This window comes from Topomyia yanbarensis, chromosome 1 (assembly GCF_030247195.1).
Source record: "Topomyia yanbarensis strain Yona2022 chromosome 1, ASM3024719v1, whole genome shotgun sequence".
Lineage (NCBI taxonomy): Eukaryota > Metazoa > Arthropoda > Insecta > Diptera > Culicidae > Topomyia > Topomyia yanbarensis.
The window spans coordinates 200002875-200025646 of NC_080670.1; the positions used below are offsets into that span (position 1 = coordinate 200002875).

Here is a 22772-nt window from a genome sequence, read left to right on the forward strand (position 1 = left end):
TCGTCAGGATGTAATATTCAAATACGGACCAACATTCGAAGTAGACAGCCGTGTATGCATCCAAACCCAAATCTGGAGCTTTTATTTCCCATTTATATAATGATTATCATAAAAGATTAAAATAGAGTGTACTTACCTAATCGGCCCGTAATGCATACACACACCCAGAAAAAAATCTACGTCGGTTTGAAAATTTTTGCAGCAACCGTCTCCGCCCACTGCTCCGGGTGGGCCGTCTTCTTGTGAGTGTACATGTTCGAACTAGAATTACACATTCGCGGACAGTATGGGCACCTGTACAGCACCACCCCGGTGTGATTAGCTTCATGTTCCTACAAAACAAAGGTTAAAATTATTAATTCGACCTACACCAACCGACGAAACAAAAAAACACCCAACCTTGCAACGAATCTGCTTCTTAAACTCCTTTCCGCAGTAACTACACGCATACTTCGGTTTGTTGGAATGATGCAACCGATTGTGAGTTCTCAGCGCAGCCTCATTAACCGAAACCAGCCCACAAATCTCGCACTTAACCGGTCCACTGGTATCGTAGCAGAACCGCTTATGGCGCTGATAGTTCCGAATGTTCGATAACCATCTGCCACACTTCTCACACTGTTTCCGCAGTTTAGCAATACCCTCCTCGCTATGCGTCAAACGATGTCGCTCAAGAAGCACCCGGTGGCTGAAACCTTTCGCACACACGTCGCAAACCCAATCGCTCAACGCTCCGTGCTGTCTTTGCATGTGCTTCTTTAGCTGCAACCCCGTTGTGTAAATACGACCGCACTGATCACAAGTATGCGTCTGACGTTCCTTCTCTATATGCCGCTCGACGTGCTGCTTCAGCTGGTAATCCTTAACGAACGCATCCCCGCAAATGTCACACTTGTAGGGCCGTTCCGAAGCCGGCGTATGAATCCACCAGTTGTGATGTTGCAAACCCTGACTGTCTTTGAAAACCTTACCGCACAGTTCACACTTGAAGTGATCCGGATTCAGATGACGCAAACAGTGCTCGTACAGACGCAGTCGACAGTCGAAACGACGTTCGCAGCAGTGAATCGCTCCGCCAGTCTCCTTGTGAAACTTTCGATTGTGATAGGCTAGCTTAGTGTAGGAATCACTAACAAACTCACATCGAGTACAGTTCAGCGAAACGATTTGACGAATTAGCGCTTCCTGTTCGGCGATTTGTTCCGGAGTGCTTCGTTCACGTTTCGGTAGGAAATCGGAACCTTTTTTGTTACTCTTTTTAGCTTCCTCGATCGGTTTCTCCGATGATTCCGGCTCGCTTTCGTCCTTATCGTCTGCTTCACCCGCCAGCGGCTTACTTCCGTGATGACTTTGGTTATGATTATGCAAATTTCCTATGTTCAGGAAGTATCGATTGCACAACGCACAATGATGGTTCCGTTGCTCGACCTCATCGTGCCATTTGATGTGACTGTTGAGTTGATCCTCCCCCGTGAAAGCTTTCGGGCAGCGATCGCACTTGAACCGCTTTTCCTCCTCGGGTGTATGAACCAGAGCCATGTGATCGGCAAAAGAACCCTCATCCTTGAACCATCGGCAACACTCGATGCACCTCCGTTTGTTACTTTTGGTTCTCGGATTTCCACTGTGAAAGCTGATGTGCATCTTATAGCTTCGCGACGATGTCCACTGTTTGTCGCAGCAGAACAAGTAGCAGGGCGAATCGTGCATTTGTTGGAAATGTTGTTTCAACTTATAGAAAGTGGAAAATGTTTCTCCCTTGTCCGTACCGGCAACGATGCACTTGTGACAGGTGAAATTGTCGTTGCCTTCCGTTGGCTTCTTTTGTCGGGGTCGTTTCGTTGCACCACCACGCGCCGCCCGTACATCACGCTCCGGTTCCGATTCCGACTGTTCGACTTTAACCTTTTTCTTCTTGGTCGGTGGCTTGTAATCTGCATCAAGGTCGGAATCGTCTTCTTCTTCCTCGCCGCTGTCGTCGTCGTCGTCTTCATTGTCGCCGTCTTTATTCTTGGCGTCTTTGCCTTTGTCATCGCCGCCGCCGAGTTTGGTGGATTTTTTGACTTTCGTTTCGTCCCTTGGTTCGTGTTTTTCCTCTGATTTCAGTGGCGATTTTGTGTCTTCCGGTTGGTAGACTGCTTCCACAAACATTTGACTGCAAATGGAATTTGATAGTAGAAAATTTATTAGAATGATGCAAAGGGAAAAATGTTATCAACATTGGTAATAGAGATCTTGAATTTTTTTTATCCCTTATGGAGCAGCTAGAGTCGAGGGTGGTGGCTTGAAAAGATGGACGGTTGACAGACGAATACGTGTAATTATTACGTGTGACTTTGTATGTACAAGTTGTGAATTGTACTCTTCAAGCCTTGACTCCAAATCTGTCTGAGTTGGCGTGACTATTCCATAATTGCATAATAGTGTGATCGCGAAGGACTCGAGCGTTTGTATGTTAACGTGTTTGTCGCTAGCGCTAACGTGTATGTGTATGCGCAAGGATGCAAAATGCCTACAGAAAAGCTGCGGCTGTATTTTTTCTGCCTACATTCTCATTTCTCTTTTGACGCTGCCGTCGTTTGCTATTGCAGGACGCCCAGCGCTGTACGGCAGTCTGTAAGCAAAGCAGTAACATGACAAAGAAATACTGCCCCCAGTACAGCCACCAGATGCGAGCGGTACAGCGTCTCTTTCCTTATTTTACACTTTTTAATATTTTTAATCTATTCAATATTTTCAATCACAAACTACGGCAATAAATGCGATTCGTTTACGCCACGACCTGCATCATCGCTTTCGTGTGCGGGCCTCTCCCTTTGACTACGCAGAGAAAGTGTACAAAGCGAGAGAACAAACTTTACTACGCCACACTCTCACCGAGCAGTCGGAGTATAGCAGCAAAACAAAAATGTATTCTACTGCTCTACGTGAAAATGTACTCGGTTTGGCTACCGTTCTGGCAAGAGCTGTAGTGATGCGTCGCTGTAGCGGGCTGTACGGCTTGTGCAAATTTAAATATACCTAAAAAAAATGTAGTTTACCAGTACCTTTAGCATCCCTGTGTACGCGTGTATTGAATGATCATGCACGAATCGGGAATCTGATACTTAATTTTTAGGGCATGGTACAGATGTTAGAAGAGAGTCCCCATATCACTAGAGTTTCCGGTCATGTCCCCATGGAAGGTGTTGTCTAGTGAATATAAGCGTCATTTTTTATTGGTCTAACTGAAGGCTAGGATCGAGGGTAGAGACTTCCGAACGTGATTGATTGATGATCGCGCGAGCGATGGGTTAATGCTTGAAACTGTGTTTGTGAATTTACAAGCGCTAAAACGTTTACTTAAGTGCTATTGCATGTTCGCGTTTGTGTTATCGCGAGGGTCAAGAGCATTTGTACGTTTGAAATTGGACATATTATAAGGTTATATGAGAGAATATGAACTCATTGTGTTAGTGAGTCTTAATATGACTAGTAATAAGAGGAATCATAACATGCCGAGTAAAGAAAACAAGTATAAATTGACTGATATTTGTTTATCTTTTGTATCAACACCAACAAACCCCTTGGTCCCAATGGTGGTTCTTAGCTTAGTTGCATTAAAGGATAGACAAACATTCATTTTTAATCGTATTCCTAGTCCAGGGGAAGTCGATTCCTGTGGTAACTCTATCGAAAACTTGCTGATGTCCGGGAACAGCGCTGTTAAACCCATGTTTGGTTCTCCTAAAAGGTAGACGCAGAAGAGAGTACGCAGTGTTCGAATGCGGGCTTGAAATCTCAAGCGTTCTAGAATTGTAAAGAAATCCTCTGTGGCAGAGTAACTCCGAAACGAATAGGGCTTGAGAGCAGTCCCTCCGGATGCTGAGTGTACCAAGGTGTATTATTTGGCAACGGTTTTCGTAGGCCGGTAACTGGAATCTGTTTCGCCAAGGAAGATGTCGAAGGGCAAAGTGTTGGACAGCCTCGACTCTGTCAATCCCGTTCTGGTAGTACGGATTCTGAACAGCAGAACAATATTCGAATCCATGGTGACTCCGAGATCCTTAATGTGAGTGTCTTAGAATGCTCGAGTCGAAAAAAGGTAGTTAAACTGAGTCAGATGACGTTTCCGCGTAAACGTAACGATTTAGCAGTTACACGGGTCTAAAACCATTTTGTTTAGAACACACCACGCTCTCCAGTTCACTCTGAAGCTCAGCATTAGTTTCATCCCGTATTTATCGAACAATCTTCATATCATCGGCGATGGAAAGGTGGAATCCATTAGTTTGATATTGACGTCCTTAAAGTAGAGGGGGAATATGAATGGGTCGAGGTGGCTTCCTTGCGGGATGCCGGATGTAGCAAGGAAAGCTGCAGTTAGACAGTCCTTAATGCTAATTTGGCGTTGCCTTTCATCAAGGTAAGAACGGAACCAGCCCAGAAGTTATCCATGAAGACCGAGTTTGCGTAACTTCACTATTGCCATATCATGGTTGATTTTGTCGAAGGACCCGGATAGATCCATGTAAAAGCTTCGGTTTGCTGCCCGTTGGCAAATCCGTTAAATACATACTTTGTGAATGAGAGCAAGTGTGTCGTCGTCGATCGTTTAGGCATAAATCCATGCAGGTCGCCTGCGATGTAGTAGTGCTTGCAGTGAAAGAACACAGGGTCTAAAACAACCAGCTCGGCACCTAAACACGAGATTCTCCGATAATTATCAATGTTCGATTTGTTTCCCTTTTTGTGAACTGGATACAGGGTGTTCCAGTAGCAAGAGGTAGTTTGAAGACTCGTTGAAGTCCGTGCAGCAATATGGAGCGTCATCCCGAGCGCTCCAAAGCAGCGATCCAATGTACGTCCATTCTAGTTGATGACATTATTGATTTGTCGAAGAGTGGCGCCACTGTAGCTGGCTACTATACAACTGGCGTTGTGATAACCGCAGATTGTTCGGTACCAAGTCTTAGAAATCCATTGCTTGCTGGACACCACAGCTGAAGTCGCCCAAAATAATGATATCTTCCTTCTGAGTGGTAATTGAGGTCACGAAAGAAACGGAGGAAGTTTTCTAATAGCCACACTGCTCGGAGCTCGCCCACCGATCATCGTTGATCACTTTTGTTTTCATACCACTGCGAACAGCGATAAGCACACCACCACCCGACGTCTTATGACTGTTGAGGGCGTTGCGGTCGCAGCGGTAGACATCGAATGTTGAACCAAACACATGGCGTGACAGAGTACGGTTGTCGAGCGACGTCTCGGTCAAGGTGATGACGTTATAACAGCAGCCCTTGGCCGTGAGCAAATAGCTGTCCGTTGATGTATTTAAGCCCCAACATTCTGGTAGTAAATCTCGATTTTGTTTCGAGGACAAATCAGGTTAAGCAGAGAGCGAAACCATGTTACCGTTTTGAGCGCGGAGATTGCAGGCATCCCGAATCAACTGCGTCGCACCCCAGATTACAACGATCGTCGTCAGCGAGAGAAATGGTTGAAATCTGGCCACAAGATGTCGGAGCAAAACACAAATTACTGGAAGCGAAACGCGTGAAACGGTTCAGCTGTTTTATCGTGAAAATTTATATAATACTTGCCGAGAATGGCTACTTGGGGGATTCCTTCTCCACCCATACACACACAGGCCCGGGACGACTGCTGAACACTGGCGACAAGGGCTCGACTATGGCGAGGGGATCGAGGACTTCCATAATACCAAATCCAAATGACGGTGTAGCTTAGTATAATGGCATTGCCAATCCTCGACAGGGTCTTTTTTCCTATAGGTTTATTTGACACAGCTCAATGCGTTAGCACAACTGAGCCGAAGATCTTTTAAGTTTTTACAATCAGTGAAACTAAAAAATACCAGGAATTTCTGTCAGCCAGATCTTGTTGAAGCAGTTTGCTGCTGCGTGTTGAGATCCTTTTCCTTGGTGGTTAATATCCGTCGCAGCTTGGGGGCCATTCAGTCTGCCCTCTTTCGCGTTATCGTTCAAATTCATGTCCTCATCGGTACTGCTTTTTTGCTGTTCACGGTCAGAAGTTCTCATTTGTATCTTATTCCAACGGGTCGCTGTAAATCCGTCTTTACCGATATTTGCTTGTTTATTGGCGATGCTAGTTGTTGGTTTAGGAGCGGTTGTCGTCGTCGTTGTCCCTTAATTATGGGTTAATTGGGTCGTTATGGTTTATCTGTAAGCACCAGTGGCTGTTTATTAGAATTCGCTGTAGTAGATGAGTTTGACTAGTTGCTTCGCGCATGTTTTTTCCGTAGTGGACTGTCTGGTTAGAGAATTGGCATGTAGGGGTCTGTCCGGGATATGTGATCAGCGTCGTTTGCTTATAGGTTACGCCATCCTTGGGTGATTCGCATTCGATAGTCACGTAAGAAGGTATTGGTTTAGTCACTCGCATCCTTACAATACGAACGCAGCAAGGAATACCGGTGTAAAAAAATCTCCAGGTGTCATATGTAATAGTTTCCACTACTCTGTATTGCGACATCGACCATGTGATTTTCCATATACATGGGGATCTTGATTTTGGTGTTAATAAATTCGACCTTGAGTTGCATGTTGTTCTCTGCAATGAAGTTTTCTGTCTGTGTTAAACTTCCAAACGGAATCGAAACACAGATTTTGACGTAGCTGCATATTCATAACATCCGCGAGATTTAACCTCAACTAGTAGTTCTACCTCCTGAAATGTGGGTCTAACACGAGATTTCTTAAAGTATTCTTATTCTGTAGCACGGACAGATTTGTTCCCTTTGGCAAACTGATTCCACTGCGCGGGCGGGGCAACGATACAATACTATTTGTGCACTGAATATAGAACAAAGCGCTGGCTTGTTCCGCTGGTGCCTATAGCGTAACGATTTTTTGCTTCCGCGTTGTGCGAGATCAGAAGTATACCTTGCGCCCATGTGTCGGTTAAGAGCTGCATCACGATTCTTTGGGTGAACTCCAACTTTGAAGGATATGAAGTTCAAAGTACTGACGTCTATGTCTTTTTTAACAAGCGGAATAACCTTTATCTCCTCGTTGCAATTTAGTACTTCTTTAGACATTTTTTCGACAGTCTCCTTGCTAACGCTGGGATGCAAAGGGGAAAGATACAACCAGAGGAACTCCGTGGAAGGTGGGTCCGTTACAATGTTGCTATTATCCACTAGCTTTCGACCGCCAACAAGAATATTGTTTGTATCAGGGCCATCTTCGCGACGATGCTTCTGAGGTGTTCGAGAGGTTCCTAGATTTGGCCGAGCCGTTGAACCTATAGGGCGAGACGCGAAATTTGCTGGTTATTTTGGGATAACTCGGCCTTTAGTTCAGCACAGACGTCGTGCATCCGACGTCGCAAAAACGATCAAATCGAGGAGAATGTTTCTTCTAGCCAACCGTTCCAGAAGCCATCACGCACATCCATCTAGGGAAGATGTACATGCCAATCGCGCTTCGACAGCCAGGATCCGCACAGTCGACATTCGCATCACTGCACTGGGGCGTAGGTTTCTTGGTAGTCGTAGCCCAGATCCTCAATAAAAATTTCATTCTTCCGTTTAATTTTCGTATTGCTCCAAAGGATATCTATTGGCTGCGAAACCTTGCTTTTAGCATCCCATTTAGTTCGCTTCTTTTTCGGGGCACTCTGCTTCCGAAATATCGCAGCCTACACGCAAATTTTGTGTCCAAATCAATCACATTTCGCAGAGCGTTTCGTTGTTTTTTGTTGTTTAAGCGGACGTCAAATTCCTGTTGATCAGGCGAACCGCAGCCAGCACACTGCTTTTCGCCTTCAGCATATATATCGCGGTAAAGTGTGTCTAATCGTTGATAAACGCTACCACCATCTTTTGATCACGAGCCTAGTGTAAAGCGTCCACAAACATCTGTGTGATCAAAAGATGGTGGTAGCGTTTATCAACGATTAGACACACTTTACCGCGATATATATGCTGAAGGCGAAAAGCAGTGTGCTGGCTGCGGTTCGCCTGATCAACAGGAATTTGACGTCCGCTTAAACAACAAAAAACAACGAAACGCTCTGCGAAATGTGATTGATTTGGACACAAAATTTGCTTGTGAAGATCGAGGCAAATTGGTGTATTCAAACGGCAATCTGATCTGGTCTGTCCGCTAAACACGACATGGGTCCACCTAGATACCCTCGACCTTGCCACTTCGGATTTGTTTCATCAAATTTCTATTTTCGATGTGTCCAAATCGTCAATGCCATGACACGGTAGTCCCAACTAAAAATATAACTAAAATTACTATTTTAAACTAGCGAAGAACAGTTTTCGGACTGCAAAAAGTTCCTTAAGGGAACGTAAGGTACTTAAGGTGAAAAAAGTCGAATCTAATACGAATTTGAACCATATTTTCCTAAATTTTCATCACTGAACCGAAGATTCACTGTCACTCGTTCAATTTACAATAGTTTGCAATGAAAATTAAAGATATTGATGTTCAATGGTGCATTATTATATAGAAATTTAATGAATATAACACACTCTGTATCGCCAAACCCGTGTCGTGCCTTTTATTCGCTAATAAGAAGTACTGATGCTTTGTGTAATTATGATAGTTTTTTAGCGGGCTGATAGGACTGCAGCTTAGAGCTTAGGGAATCTCGGTCCGTCCCGCAAGACAAAATTTGCAAAATCGGACGAAATGGCAACTGTCTTTCAAGTAAATTTTGCACCTGTTTGTCTTGAAGTGTGTAACGTCAAGTACTCTATTTTGTCTAGTCCAATGTATCCTGCTCCTAACAACGTGTGCTAAGTCGTACGATTAAAATTAACCCCGCTCCACTAGTACGTCTCAAAGCTTTAGTTTTTCTCTCGGTTCATGGCTCTTCCCCAACTGTCAATACGCGACATCATTGGTAATATCTTTAAGGCAGACAATCCCATCACGGTCAAGCTCACCTTTTCGCCGTATAAATCTTGGACATTGTCATTTTGATTCATCGTCACTTGTAGGAACATTTCACGTACATCCCCGGTGATGACGATCCTGAATTCGCAGAAGCCGTGAAACACGGGTAAAAGAGAAGTGAGCAAATGCGTCACGGTAAGTAAAAACTACTTAACTCCGCTAGCGAATGACGGATCTCAATAGTAGCATGTCTGTAATAACCTACGTACTTGGAACTATTGAGAACCAGAGCTACAGGTCCAAAGCCCCGGTAAAGGAGGATAGTTGTGATGATCTGGGCCGCGGTCACCACGTAAAGCAAAATAGGTCATAACCCCAAGTCCAAGGCGTGAAGCGACCCGTGCCGAGGGATGAGTGATCGAGGGGGTGAAAAACATGCTCGATCGTACACGGAGCCTGTGGGATACCTGGGAAGCATCCCTTATCACGTTACTGCGGAGCTCTGGCGTGGCGGACCTTTCTTTCTTGCGCGACTCGTGGGATCAATGGGCGACGTGAAAAATAACAAAAACCAAAAAACGGAGGTGCTAAAGGTGGTTTGACGAGGTCTCCCCCCGTGGGGAGAGTAGTGGAGCGACGAGTGCTGCATCTGATAGCACCGGTGACCCCCCAGTAGTGGTAGGAAATAGCCCTACCAACGCACTGGACGGGCCACTATCCGCGATGCGCAAAGTGGTGGAGCAGCTCAATTCAATAATCGAGTTCACTAGCGCAAAGCAAAACATAAGCAAGGAGTTAAAGCAGAGTCTCCTGGAGCTCCTGAAAACTATTCGTGTCGCAAGACAGAAACAGCAGGCTTATGCCAAGAGGGTGAAATGTCGGGAGAAGTCCGACAAAGAAACCCAGACAGTGGCCTCCAAGAGGGAGGGAAGAGGGAAGGTCGATACAGGCACACAGACAGTGGCCTTCACCTTCTATGGAGCAGCCACGTCGCTCGAAGCGGCGGCCGAGTTCCCCTCGAAGGGAAAAGGCAAGGGCAATCGTAAGACGGCGTTGAATGCGAAGCGCCCTAGGAAGTCGCCAGGCGAGGGTGCAAAAACCGACACCACACGGCGTGCAACCGTTAAGGCCAAACGCCGTCTGGCTGAGGTAAGCGAGGGCGAGAGTGACCTCGCTGAGCAGAGCGTTGGTACCAGCAACCCGGCGCGACCAGGGCAGGGGGCGTTAACCCCTGGACGCTGGTCACCAGGAAGAAGCCGGCACCGACACCGGAGGTACCGCGGCCCGCAAAGAAGGCCAAGGACAGAGGCGAGGCCTTGTGGTTAAAAACCGACAAGGACAAATACGCCGATGTCCTAAAGTCGATGAAGGCGGCCGAAAGCCTTTCGGCCCTTGGGCGAGATGTGCGTAGCGTGAGACGCACCAACACGGGAGAAATGCTTCTGGTGCTGAAGCGAGGCGCACAATCTAGTGCGGTGTACAAGGCCTTGGCCCAAGAGGTCCTTGGTGAAGGCGCCCAAGTCAGGTCGCTAGGGGCGGAAATGACTCTCCAGTGCAAGCATCTGGACGAGTTCACGACCGCAGAAGATGTCGTCGCAGCCGTTAAGGAACAATGTGACGTAGCAATTGAGCTACCTCAGGCTACTGAAAGCAGATGCAAAAAGGTTACCGTGATAGGTAAACTGAAGATCGGCTGGTCAGTATGCTCAGTTAGCCTAACCCAGCCGCCTTCAGTGGATAGGTAAAGGTACAGACAGGAGCAAACTATGTCGTCGCTGCGGCGAGGAGGCGCATAAATGCCTTATCTGCACCGCTAAGAAGCAAGTCCGTAATCATGCTATGGGCGGACCTTCGTGTCCCTTCGGTGAGGCAAATAGGAAGAAGCCGTGAACGTCACACAGCTAAATCTTAACCATTGTGCAGCAGTCCAACAGCTGTTGTGGCAGTCGGTCTCGGAGTCGAGGACAGATGTCGCCCTCCTATCAGACCCGTACCGCATCCCTGCCGGCAACGGCAATTGGGTGTCGGACGGGTCTGGAATGGTGGCAATCAGTACAACGGGACGGTTCCCGGTTCAGGAGGTAATACACTCCTCCGCCGAGGGTGTTGCGATTGCCAAGATCAATGGTATGTTCTATTGTAGCTGCTACGCCCCACCAAGGTGGCCAATAGAACAGTTCAACCAGATGATCGACAGGCTCTCGTCGGACCTAGTGGGCCGGAAACCGGTAGTCATAGCGGGAGACTTTAACGCTTGGGCAGTGGAGTGGGGCAGCCGCTGTACAAATAGCAGGGGTCAAGCTTGCGAAACTCGATCCTGTGCTAGCTAACAATGGCTTCGCTAGCACATTCCGTAGAAACGGGGTGGAGGCATGGATTGACGTAACATTTGCCAGCCCGAGTCTGGTTCCAGGCATGGAATGGAGGGTAGACGAGGGCTACACCCATAGCGATCATTTAGCAATCCGCTTTAGGATCAACTATGGTGTGCAGCATCCGAGGGCGGGAGATCCCTGTCAGGTACGCGGGTGGAAGTCCAATCACTTCGACAGCGAAGCTTTCACCGCGGCCCTGGGACTGGAAGCTAATACCGACAGTCTAAGCGGAGATGCGCTGGTAGCTGTTCTACCACGCGCGTGCGACGCCACTATGCCGAGAAAAACCCTACCAAGAAAAGGCAGATGCCCGGTATACTGGTGGAGTGCCGAGATTGCAGCTCTACGATCAGTCTGCCTCAGAGCTAGACGTAGGATGCAAAGAGCCCGCACCGAGGATGCAAGAGAGAACCGCCGTGTAGTGTTTCGAGCTGCGAAATTGGCCCTTAACAAGTTCATTCAAAGCAGCAAGAGAGCGTGTTTCGACAACCTGTGTGAGATTGCCAACGCGAATCCGTGGGGTGACGCCTACAGAATCATGATGGCCAAGACCAAAGGGGGCTCTTCACCAACAGAACGGTCTCCGGACCGGTTTTCGACGATTATCGAAGTACTCTTCCCGTCTCGAGCAACAAGCCCCTGGACACCTGCACTACGAGACAGTGCGGGCACGGCCGAAATGGTGGCTCCAGTGACGAATGAAGAACTACTCGCAGTGGCTAAATCCCTAACAATGAACAAAGCTCCAGGGCCGGATGGAGTTCCAAACAGCGCTCTCAAGGCAGCGATCATAGCAAACCCGAACCTGTTCAGGCTAGCTATGCAGAGATGCCTTGACGAGTGCCGTTTTCCCGATAGATGGAAAAGGCAAAAATTGGTGTTGTTGCCGAAGCCCGGGAACGCCTGGACGGCCTGTCAAGCAACCAGCTTGGCTTTCGGAAGGGTAAGTCCACAGTGGACGCTAGCAACTCAGTGATAAAGACTGCCGAGATAGCGATCCAACGAAAAAGGCGAGGCATTCGATACTGTGCCTTAGTGACACTTGACGTGAAAAAACACATTCAGCAGCGCAAGCTGGGATGCTATTGCGCTCTCGTTACACCGGCTTGGCCTACGAGCCGATGCCGGTCAGAAAAGAGTTCCGATTACCGCCGGAGTTCCGCAGGGCTCGATCCTAGGCCCGGTGCTATGGAACCTCATGTATGACGGGGTTCTGAGATTCCTGGGATCAAGATCGTCGGCTTTGCCGACGACGTAACCTTGGAGGTCTACGGGGAGTCAATCCCTGAGGTAGAACTATCTGCAGAACACGGTGGAGGAATGGATGAGCGCGACGTGCCTGGAGCTCGCGCAGCATAAGACGGAGGTAGTTATCGTCAACAACCGCAAGTCGGCACAACATGCAGTTATCCATGTGGGAGAAGTCGTGATCACCTCACAGCGCAGTCTGAAGTCTCTCGGAGTCATTATAGATGACAAGCTGACCTTCGGCAGCCACGTCGACTATACATGCAAGAGAGCGTCGACTGCTGTTGCGGCACTATCGAGGATGATGTCCAACTGCTCAAAGGTGTGCGCCAGTAGACGTAGGTTACTGGCAGGCGTTGCCGTATCTATCCTCCGGTACGGCGGCCCGTCATGGTCAAGAGCACCGAGGGTAACCAGTTACCTGCAGAAACTGGAGCGCACCTACCGCGTGATGTGCCTCAGAGTGATATCTGCCTACCGCACGGTATCACACGATGCATCCTGCGTGATAGCGAGCATAATGCCAGTCGGGCTGGTCATTCGGGAAGATGAGGAGTGCTTCGAGCTACGTGGAAATAGAGGAGCCCGCGAGCGCACCAGGGTGACCTCGGTCGCCAGATGGCAGTGTAAGTGGGATAACTCTTCGAAAGGTAGGTGGATCCACCGGCTGATACCTAGCATATCGAGCTGGGTGGGAAGACCCCATGGGGAAGTTCACTACCATCTGATACAATTCCTGTCAGGCCATGTCTGCTTCCGACAGTACCTCCACAGGTTCGGGCACGCGTGTCCTCGTTTCGACGTCAAAAGAAGAGCAATGCTTGCCGTCTGTGGCTAAAACGAAAATGCTATTAGTTTGCAATGCAGTGTTCGATCGATGGTGATACCAAGGGTTTTTAGATGCCTTTGTGTCGTATCCTTATGGCTTGCGTACGCTTACTGCTCGTGACTTCACCACTTCTCAGCCTTCATCGTTGACTACAATTATTGATAGAGTGTGTTCGATAGCTCTATAGGGTACCCGGATCTGGTCAGCAGATTTCCGATCCGATGTTTATCCGTTAGTTATGTACACTGTTCCAGGCAGAGTTAAAAATATTCAAATTCATTGAATGAAAATTGATCATATTCAGCCGCATTCATTTTCAATATTCAGTGACGCAGCTGAAAACGTCAAACGACCAAACCGCCCATTCATCCATGCAGATTTTTATTCGACACCGATTATTACACGAAGCGCGACCGTGCAGCAACGAATCAAACGCATCAAAGTAGGCCCTGGCACAATGTAAGCGATGATGATTGTTGTTTCATATGCTTTATCGGCATTTGAAAACATTTTCCTAGATAATTAGTGTAATGAATATATTGTACGATATTCAACTGAATGAATAAGATGGATAGTTGAATGAATATTTTTTCTATTCAACGCGAGTCGCAACAGGTTCATTTTCGGCCGCCAAAAAAGAGGCTAGGCTTCGATTATTTTTAACTCTGGTTCTAGGTGCGCTGGAAGCGGGTGTAATTTCGGCCAAGTCCAAATAATACCTCACTTGCACTTAAACGACACTTCAATAACTGACTGATTATTAATTAGACAATCTAAACTAAATACAACTAATTACAAGCTTTTCCGCAATTCACGCGGCTTGATTTGTTCGATGCCGAGTTTGTTCTGCTGCTGGCAAAGCTGTGTTGTGAAGCCAATTTTTGGCCGCGCTTCCGAGCCACCGCTGGGTAGCAATCCAATTTACACTACTTAACACAAGGGGATGACAATGCCAGTATGGTCGGTCAATGTTTGTTCTTTCTTAATTTATTCTATGTGACACATTTTAAGTCAATGTTCATAAAAAATGCAGTTAACAACAGCTTCTTTTTTCGCAAGTCTATTTTCAATCGAGACGGACGTTTTATCTTGTCGCTGCTAGTTTCGTACGTTGAGTACCGGTAGTGGAGAGTTTCAGATTTACGTTTACATACCGTGAAAGTGAAGTGAATGCGCGGAAAAAAGCCGGCTAGTGGAGAAAAATAGAAAATTAAAAAGTGAAAAATTCACCGACGAAAGAGACGCCATATTGATTTTCGCAAAAAAGAAAGTAATAACAAAGAAGAATTCCAAAAAGAAGACGAAGAGAAGAATAGGGAGATGATGGGGATGAAAGATCCCCCGGACCCGCCCTGGGAAGATGAAATACAGATTATACGGTCGGATAATGATTCAGAAGAATTACAAGAAGGCGCAAGTGGAATGCAGCAGAAAACTGACGAAACGAAAAACAAGAACGGTACAAACGCAGGAGCTACAATACGTAAAAATTTCGCTTACACATACAAAGACAATGCGCCGTACAGGGTTTACATAGAGATAAAAAACAAGGACAGCAAGATTAATAAATACACCGTGGGTTTGTTGCTTCGAAACCATGCAGAATTTAGGAAGTATGTTACAGACATGAAATACACTGGAGCCCGTCGAATCATGGTTTACCTAAGCAGTTACAAGAAGGCTAATGAAATGGTTGAAGCGTTTAACGAGAAAAATTCAACTTATCGGGCCTACGTGCCAAGACATCTTATCGCAATCACTGGCGTAATTTCCGGAATCCCTGAAAACATCACCGAAAAAGAAATATTGGAAGGCATAGATTGCGATGTCCCAATTTTAGGAGTTCGGCGGTTAACTAGAACATCAGAGAAATTACCAACGACATGGATCAGTGTGTCATTTAGAGCCAACCAGCTTCCAGACTACGTACGACTCTTTTGCTGCAAAAGCACTGTACGTCCCTTCTACCAAAACGTGATAATATGCAAAAATTGTTTGAGATTTAACCACCGAGAAAACAACTGCAAAGGTCGTCGACGGTGTGAAAAATGTACGGAACAACACGAAACAATATTGGTGGTCGGCGGAAGTTGATCTAGCGTGGAGAGACAAAACTCAAGCTCAACGGCTGTTCAACCGCATATCAAGCCAGGAAAACCTCATAACGTATAAAAAGAAGGCAGCAGCATTTCAAAGGCTCAAACGGCAAGAAATACGCAAGAAATTCGAGGCGTTACCAGGTGAGATCAGTCCCTTCTCCACGTCCAAGGAGCTTTGGCAAAAAGTGGGAATGATAACAGGCCACAAAAAAAGAAGAAAGGAAAATAACATATTGCATGACGATAGAGAAGCGGTTGAGCGGTTCTTAGATACACACTTCGAGAGACATAATGCTGTACAGAATACAAGCTACGGAAAGATAGTCGACTATCCCTTACTCACTAGTGAAAAATGGAGAAACATTGGGGCAACCAAAAAGAAAAAATCAGCTCCAGGTGTAGATCTTATCTCCTACGATACCTTGGCTCATTTAAGCCCGGCTGTTACAGATACAATCATTGAGGATCTGAACAAAATGTGGTTCAGAGGATCGATAATCGACGAGTTAAAGGTAATTAAAGTAGTACCAATACCAAAACCTGGACGAGATCAATCAACACCGGAGGGAAAACGGCCAATATCTCTTGTACCGACTATTACAAAAGTGGCAAACACAGCGGTTTTAAACATGCTTAAACTTTTTCTAGAGGAAAACAATATTCTTCCGGCGACATCATTCGGGTTCAGGCACCACATGTCCACGACCACGTGCGTGTCGTACCTGATCAACGAGATTAAGAAGGCGAAGAGAGAAGGAAAGGTCGTTGCCCTCGTGTCAATTGATCTGTCAAACGCATTCAATGCAGTAAAAACGGACAAGCTAGGCAAGATAATGTCTAAACTGAAGGTTCCAAACGAAATTCAAATTTGGGTCGACTCTTTCCTGAAAAACCGAACATTGCAATTGAGTATGAGAAGTGAAACCATCGAAAGAATTGTAAGTGATGGATTACCTCAGAGTGACGTCATGTCGCCAACCTTATTCAACGTTCACACACTCGGATTGCATAGCATTGCAATCGAGGACGTGGTGCTAGTCCAGTTTGCCGATGATTTCGTTCTTGTGAAAGCCAAGAATCTCACAGAGGTCAATAACAAGGCGCAAGTATACCTAGACCGTTTTCAGACCAGTGCTGATGATCTGAACTTCAAAATAAATACGCAAAAGACGAAGGCCATCTTGTTTCAAGCCAATAACAAACAACTAACACTCAAAATCAACGGGATTGACGTCGAAACGGTTAAAAAACTAAAGCTACTGGGAGTCCATATCGATCAAACGTTAAATTTTGGAGCCCATCTTAGACAAATGGGTGAAAAACTGAGGGACAGGCAGAACATGTTAAAAGTACTCTCGGGAATCAAGCACGGAAGCCACCCATAGGTGTCGTTAAGACTTTATGAAGCATTGATTCGGAGCGTAGCGGAATACGGCTGCACAGCACATAGCAACGCCAGCAAATCAAACCTGAGAAAACTTGAAATCGTAAACAATCAATGCTTGAGGAAAGCGACCGGACTTTCAAAATCTACCCCCATAAATGTGCTACACGCTATCAGCGGGCAAGATCCAATCAAACTAAGATTAGAATATGTCGCAGCCAGAGAAATAAGTCGAACTATGGCAAGCAAAACAATTAAAGGCAATAAAGGTACAAGATCGAGATGAAATAAGCGACGACAAATTTTCATTCATGGAGTTAATGTATCTAGAACATCAAGAAATTTTTGATTCGATATCACCGATAATCAAGTTTACAGCCTACCGAGCGGTGGGAGTCAGGCACACCTTGGATGGAATAACGGTTGCCAAGAAAGAATTGAACGATAGAGTGCTGAAACAAGCGGCACTCTGTGCCATGAATGGGAGATACCAAAATCGTGGTAAGATCTTTACGGACGCATCAAAAGAAGGAAATGAATGTCTACGTCGAGGATACCGGACAGCGATTCAGTATAAAACTAACATTGGAAACCAGTATTACATCGGCGGAGCTGCTGGCCATATTAGAAGCTACACGGATCATTGAAAGTCAACAGCTGGCGAACTATGTTATTTATACGGATTCTAAATCATCATTAATTATGATGAGCAACGTCATGTCAGAAGGCAAAGGAGAAAGCGTCATCGTGCGAATATTAGAAACGGCGCAGAACTGGAACACCGATTTTCAATGGATCCCTTCACACACAAACATACACGGAAACGAAATTGCAGATAAATTAGCCAAAAATGGGTTAACCAGACCGTTCACAGTAGCCAAGAATCCGCAGCTACTAAAAGATGCATTATACTATTTAAAAAAACGGAAATCCGAAGTGACAAACAAACGGTACCAAGAGTACTCAAGAGAAAAGGGACGAAAATTCTTTGAAATATTTCAAAAATTCGGCTACTCGCCATGGTTCACAGGACTGGATATGTGCGCTAAACAAGTCAGACTCCTAAACAGGCTTATCAGTGGCCATGATTATTCCAATTATTGGTTGCACAAAATGAAGATTGTCGAAGATCCAAACTGTGATTTATGTGATAAAGACGAAAGTGCAGAGCACTTAATACTACACTGCCCTAAATATGGAACACTGCGAAGTGAATATGAATTCGACGGATGCTATAGAAACATGACGGAGATGTTTAAACATGTGATGAGTAAGAAAAATACCAAAGCTCTGGAAGAAATAGTAGATTTTTGTAAAAGAGCCATGCTCAATTTGTAATGCTAAAAGCAAAAGTACTGCAGGGCATATAGTCGACGCAACTGGCCCTTACGAGCTATAGGACAGCTCAATCAAAAAGAAGAAGAAGAAGAATAGCTTGTCTACCAGTTCGATGGGTTTGAAAGATGTGCGCATTGATTGGTTGTTTCCAAATGGTCACTATTCCTAAGTCAGCGAGAGATTCCAACTTCTTTCTTTTGGCGGTACTTTAGTCAGTGGCGTGCTTATCAACAGTTCAGGCCGCTCGAACGAACCCTTTACGCACCTTTGTAGTACAATGCGATTTTCGGTAGGCAAGAACTGTTGTGATAGTTACTAATAAACATCGCTAAGTCCACAGATTTGCTGGAGAAGGGTTGAAGGCTAGTTGATTGCGAGGGTGACCTTTGTTGTATGTTTAGAACGTCAGCTAGCTGGACGGTCCAAGCTGTTGGACTAGAGATAGAAGAGGTTCATCTTTGCTAAGGTATACCGTCTGGATTTTTATCAGCATCGATTTCATCGGTCTTACCGTACGTGGTTTGCAATAGTTTACCAGCGGCTCGTGATGGATTCGGGGTACCTGTATGCAACGGTATATAAGCCGGCAGCTACAGCAGTGGTTGCCGAAGCCGTGGTTAAGGTCGTGGTAGTCCAAGCAACAGTGGTTTCGGTAGAGATGGATTACCATTCGACAACGGTTGTTTCACAGACGATAAGTTTGGTGTCATCAGCTCTGGAATCGGTGGCATTGATGTTGATCTCTGCTTCTCCGCTGATTCGCTGTGCCAGGTTGGATGCAATCAGTCAGAGCGGCTGCTTGTTGTTTTTTCGACCAGAAGGCTTCTGCCGTCCTTTTCGTGTACATTCTTGCAGAATATTATATATCTGCCAGATATGGGGGAGGTCCGGTAGTGATTCAAGTTCCAGGGTCCTCAGTTCCACATCCTGTATCTCTTCCAGTTTGACTAGTTGTAAGGATATAAATCGTCTTGGTTTTGCAATAGCAGTGGTTGTTTTGGATGTCACACTGGTAGCTGCTAGTAACTACGGCATGGCCAGAGGTGGTTTTCGATTGACCCTGTTAATCGATGGTTATTGTTAATTATGTCTAAAAATTGGGATCGCATAAGTACATTTAGCTTATCGTGATGTTAAAGTAATCTGCAGCGTAGTCGATCTTGATTGGAAATAAAATAGGTTCGTTCAAAACCTCCCAACCGTCAAATCTTTATCTACCTACTCTGTCTTACGCAGCCCCCTGCTAGGCAGCCATTTTGTCCTAGCCAACATCTGCCTTTGTTCAAATCAAAACAACCCAATGCTATTGCACAGGCGACATGGGCCTAGATGCGGCTAGGCCCACATATGTTGACTACTATCAAAGTCTGTATCTCCATAGAGGATGACAGGAGTGACACCCTCCTGGTCTTACGTCGATCCAATCTGCCAATTCGCTCTGATCGGAGCAATGTACCAAGTGACAACAATGGTTATAGAAACCGTCATTCTAAATGTGTGTATTCCACGCTTCCGTCGTCTCTTTATGTCCTAGCCAACCTCTTGGTATCATGGTACTCCACGTGTCCTCTCATGCAAGACCATTTTTTAATGAGCTCAATTGCCAAGACCGCGTTGTTTCCAGATGCTCGCACCACTGACTGATCCAAAAACTTCTGTACTGAATCCATTTCCCTTCGCTTTTTTTCTGCTGTTGCTAGAATGCAGGATACTCAACAAAAATCTTGAATTGCTCACTCGTATATTGAAATTGAAATTACTTCACACATCTTACGGCTAGGTACTTTTTTCGGTTTATAAATGATCGATGATAAAACAACGTTGGTAGGGTGAAAAGTAAAATAATAATGGAAAAATATTTCGTTTCTAGGATGCAGCTATATCGCGGGTTACTAGATCAAGACATCGAAAGCCACATTTACACGAAGCACTTTCACTGATATGTAAGGCGAGTAATGACAAAATTCCCTTATAATTCCAGTAACGTCATTACTAGGTAATGACACTTTTATTGCGCGTGTAAGAACCCCTAAAAGGTTTGTTTCAGTATACACTTCTTACTTCCAGTTGATTCTGAGCAACAAGAAACAAAAACAACTGACTTCTGTGTACTTTGATGTGCTACTATAGAAGAATACAGAAACAAGCTTTTGGAGCAGTTCAAATGTCTTCTAGTACTGGAATAAACCTAGTCTTGTGAGGCCAAAACCAGGAGGGCATTGGATTCAATCGTACTTCCTACCAGTGAAGTCGCAGCTTTGCATTTAATTTAGAACATCCGGAATATAAAGCGGTAAATTATGAAATGAAGACCGATGTCTATTTTAATAACGATCTGTTGCTCCAACCAACCAGGATACAGACATTTCAAAGAACGAACAAATTACTTTATTGAATATATTATCGTCATTCAGTACTTATATCCATAAATCTAAATTATAGCACACAGCTATCGCTATTCTATCTCCAACTTCATCGCACCATCCTCATAGCACTCGTCAAATCCACCCCAATCAGCCACGGCGGGTTCAACCCCCTGTGGTACCGACTCGTCACAGGAACTCAACCCTCCATCCTCCACCCGGTCCTCTTCCAACCTTCGCAACACTTTGGCCATCTTGCGCCGTCGCTTTCGCGTATGGGCAACCCGCTGTTCCAGTTTCCCAAACGCGTACCGCTTTACCTCGGTGTTCTTCTGTCGCAGAAAATCGCTAAAAGCTTTCTCGTTGTCCTCTTCGGTGTAATCGAAATCAGCCGCACTGACCACCCGCCGTACGAATCGTACAAAGTTTGGAAATGACAGCCGGAAGCTCATATTCCTAGCGGCGCCGGTTTCGGCACCCTTCTCGGTGCGACTGCCACCCTTCCATGAGTACGGCAGCAACGCAACCGGTGCAATCAGTTTCCGAATCACGGTTTTAAAGAACGGGTAACCTTCCCGTTTACCGTTCAAGATATACACTGTTTGGAAGTACCGTAGAAATTTTGCTTCGTAGGCAAGATCCTGCAGATTGTTTTCCAGTTCCGTCAGTTGTTCGCCCGTTTCAATTTTAGCCATTCGGTCAAACTCGGAAAAGTCTTCGTTTTCTATCAGTCGCTGTTTGGAATCGTTTCGACTGGGCACGGTTAGATTCGATGTGGATGCGACCGTAGATCGCGGCGGCGCGAATCTGTTAGGGTCCTCCATAAAAGATGCTATCTTTCCTAGTATGCTGGTGTGAGCGTCCATTTTTGCTTCGATGGCATCCAGTCGGGTGTGAAGTTTTCCCAATTCGATGCGATCCATGGAGACGGTACTGTTTGCTGCGTCGGCGATACACTGTGTCTCCCGATCAGTGCCCTATGAACAGTCAATCGGTTTGATTGTATTTAGAGAATGATGATTTCAGCTGAATTTACCTTGTGAGTAGTAGCGCCGGACAAATTTCCATTTTGTAATTGCTCTGCCAGTCCGGACGAACTCGACGAATCGTGTTGAACAGGTGCAGCAGAACACATTGCAAGTCCGGATGTTTCAGTTGCGTTTCTGCAACGTCTTTGAAACAAGGCAGGACTTTAGTTTGGAGCAACTCGCTGTTTGCGGTTTAACCCTATCTCTGACTAGCGGACCATTCGGAGCTTCGTATTTTATCGCGTAAACTTTAAGCTAAATTTGTCAATTAATTGTTCAATTTTAAATAATCAAATGAAGGTTGATGCAAGTCTTGGCAACTAATCCCACGCTCTCAAATCTACTATGAGCATGTTTTTAGTATTATTTTTTCGCTTTTTGAAAGCGTAAAAAAATAATGTCACCATGGAATGCGCAGTTTTCCGGTCAACGACCTTGCAATAAATTGTTTGCTATTTATATAGGTAAGTTTATACCAAAGTTACCTATAGATTTAAAATAATAACAAATTTCAGAATACAAGAGGTAGTCTGGTTACAAGGAAAAGCTCACTCCAAAATTAATTTGTAATAGTTAATTGTAGCGATCTAAACAAATACAATTATTGTACCTATTTTATTAGCCCATAATACCCCATTTCCTACATTTGTACACCTTATCATGTCGAGAAAAAAAAATCAACATACCTGCCACCAACATCGATTTCCTCCAGGGCAGCCTTCAGCCCTGACGTTTTCGTGTCGTCCTGTGCTATACAGTCAACTTCCGACAGAAACATCGCACTATCCGTTGGTGTTTCGTCGCTCGTTTCCATCTTCACCTCCAGTATCATATCCGGTGCATGGAATCGTTCAACTTCGCAGTAGAATTTGTGAAATTCGTCAATCTTTTCCCAGCAGCTAGTGCAAACTATACGATTCAGAAACTCGTCGCGCTGTAGACAGAACAAAAAAAAACAAACTTTTTAGTACAGTGCGCAGCAGGAGGAAAAAAATAACACGAAGCACCCATAAAATGTCACTTACGGTAAACCAAAAATGCTTGGCGAAAATTTCCTCCACGTTTTCTCCGCTGGCGGTGTCATTCTTGGTGATGTTGAGAAAATTTTCCGTTCTCCGGAAGCAGGTGAAGCAGCTCTTCAAACCTTGCGTGGTCATTATACGCGAGAAACCGGGGAAATTACACAAAATTGCGATTTTTCCAGCTTCTCGAAAAACAAACTATAACGGAACACC

General features: G+C 45.5%; 1 protein-coding gene across 1 annotated transcript; it reads right to left on the reverse strand.

The window, feature by feature from the left end:
- Positions 1 to 58: 58 nt before the first annotated feature.
- LOC131687585 (zinc finger protein 58-like) lies at positions 59 to 22772 on the reverse strand. Its single transcript, XM_058971677.1, has 4 exons — positions 22563 to 22772; positions 22224 to 22471; positions 400 to 2155; positions 59 to 332 (listed from the first exon to the last, which is right to left on the reverse strand). The coding sequence occupies exons 1-4, from the start codon at positions 22692 to 22694 to the stop codon at positions 177 to 179; spliced, it is 2292 nt and encodes a 763-aa protein (XP_058827660.1). The 5' UTR covers positions 22695 to 22772; the 3' UTR covers positions 59 to 176.

Bases quoted from the DNA above. Each gene is read 5' to 3' on its own strand.
- LOC131687585 (XM_058971677.1), bottom strand. From the start codon at position 22,694: ATGACCACGCAAGGTTTGAAGAGCTGCTTCACCTGCTTCCGGAGAACG. The intron at 22,472-22,562 runs GTAAGTGACATT...TTCTGTCTACAG, and splicing joins CCAAGCATTTTTGGTTTACC to CGCGACGAGTTTCTGAATCG. The intron at 333-399 runs GTTGGGTGTTTT...TTTGTTTTGTAG, and splicing joins AGAAGCAGATTCGTTGCAAG to GAACATGAAGCTAATCACAC.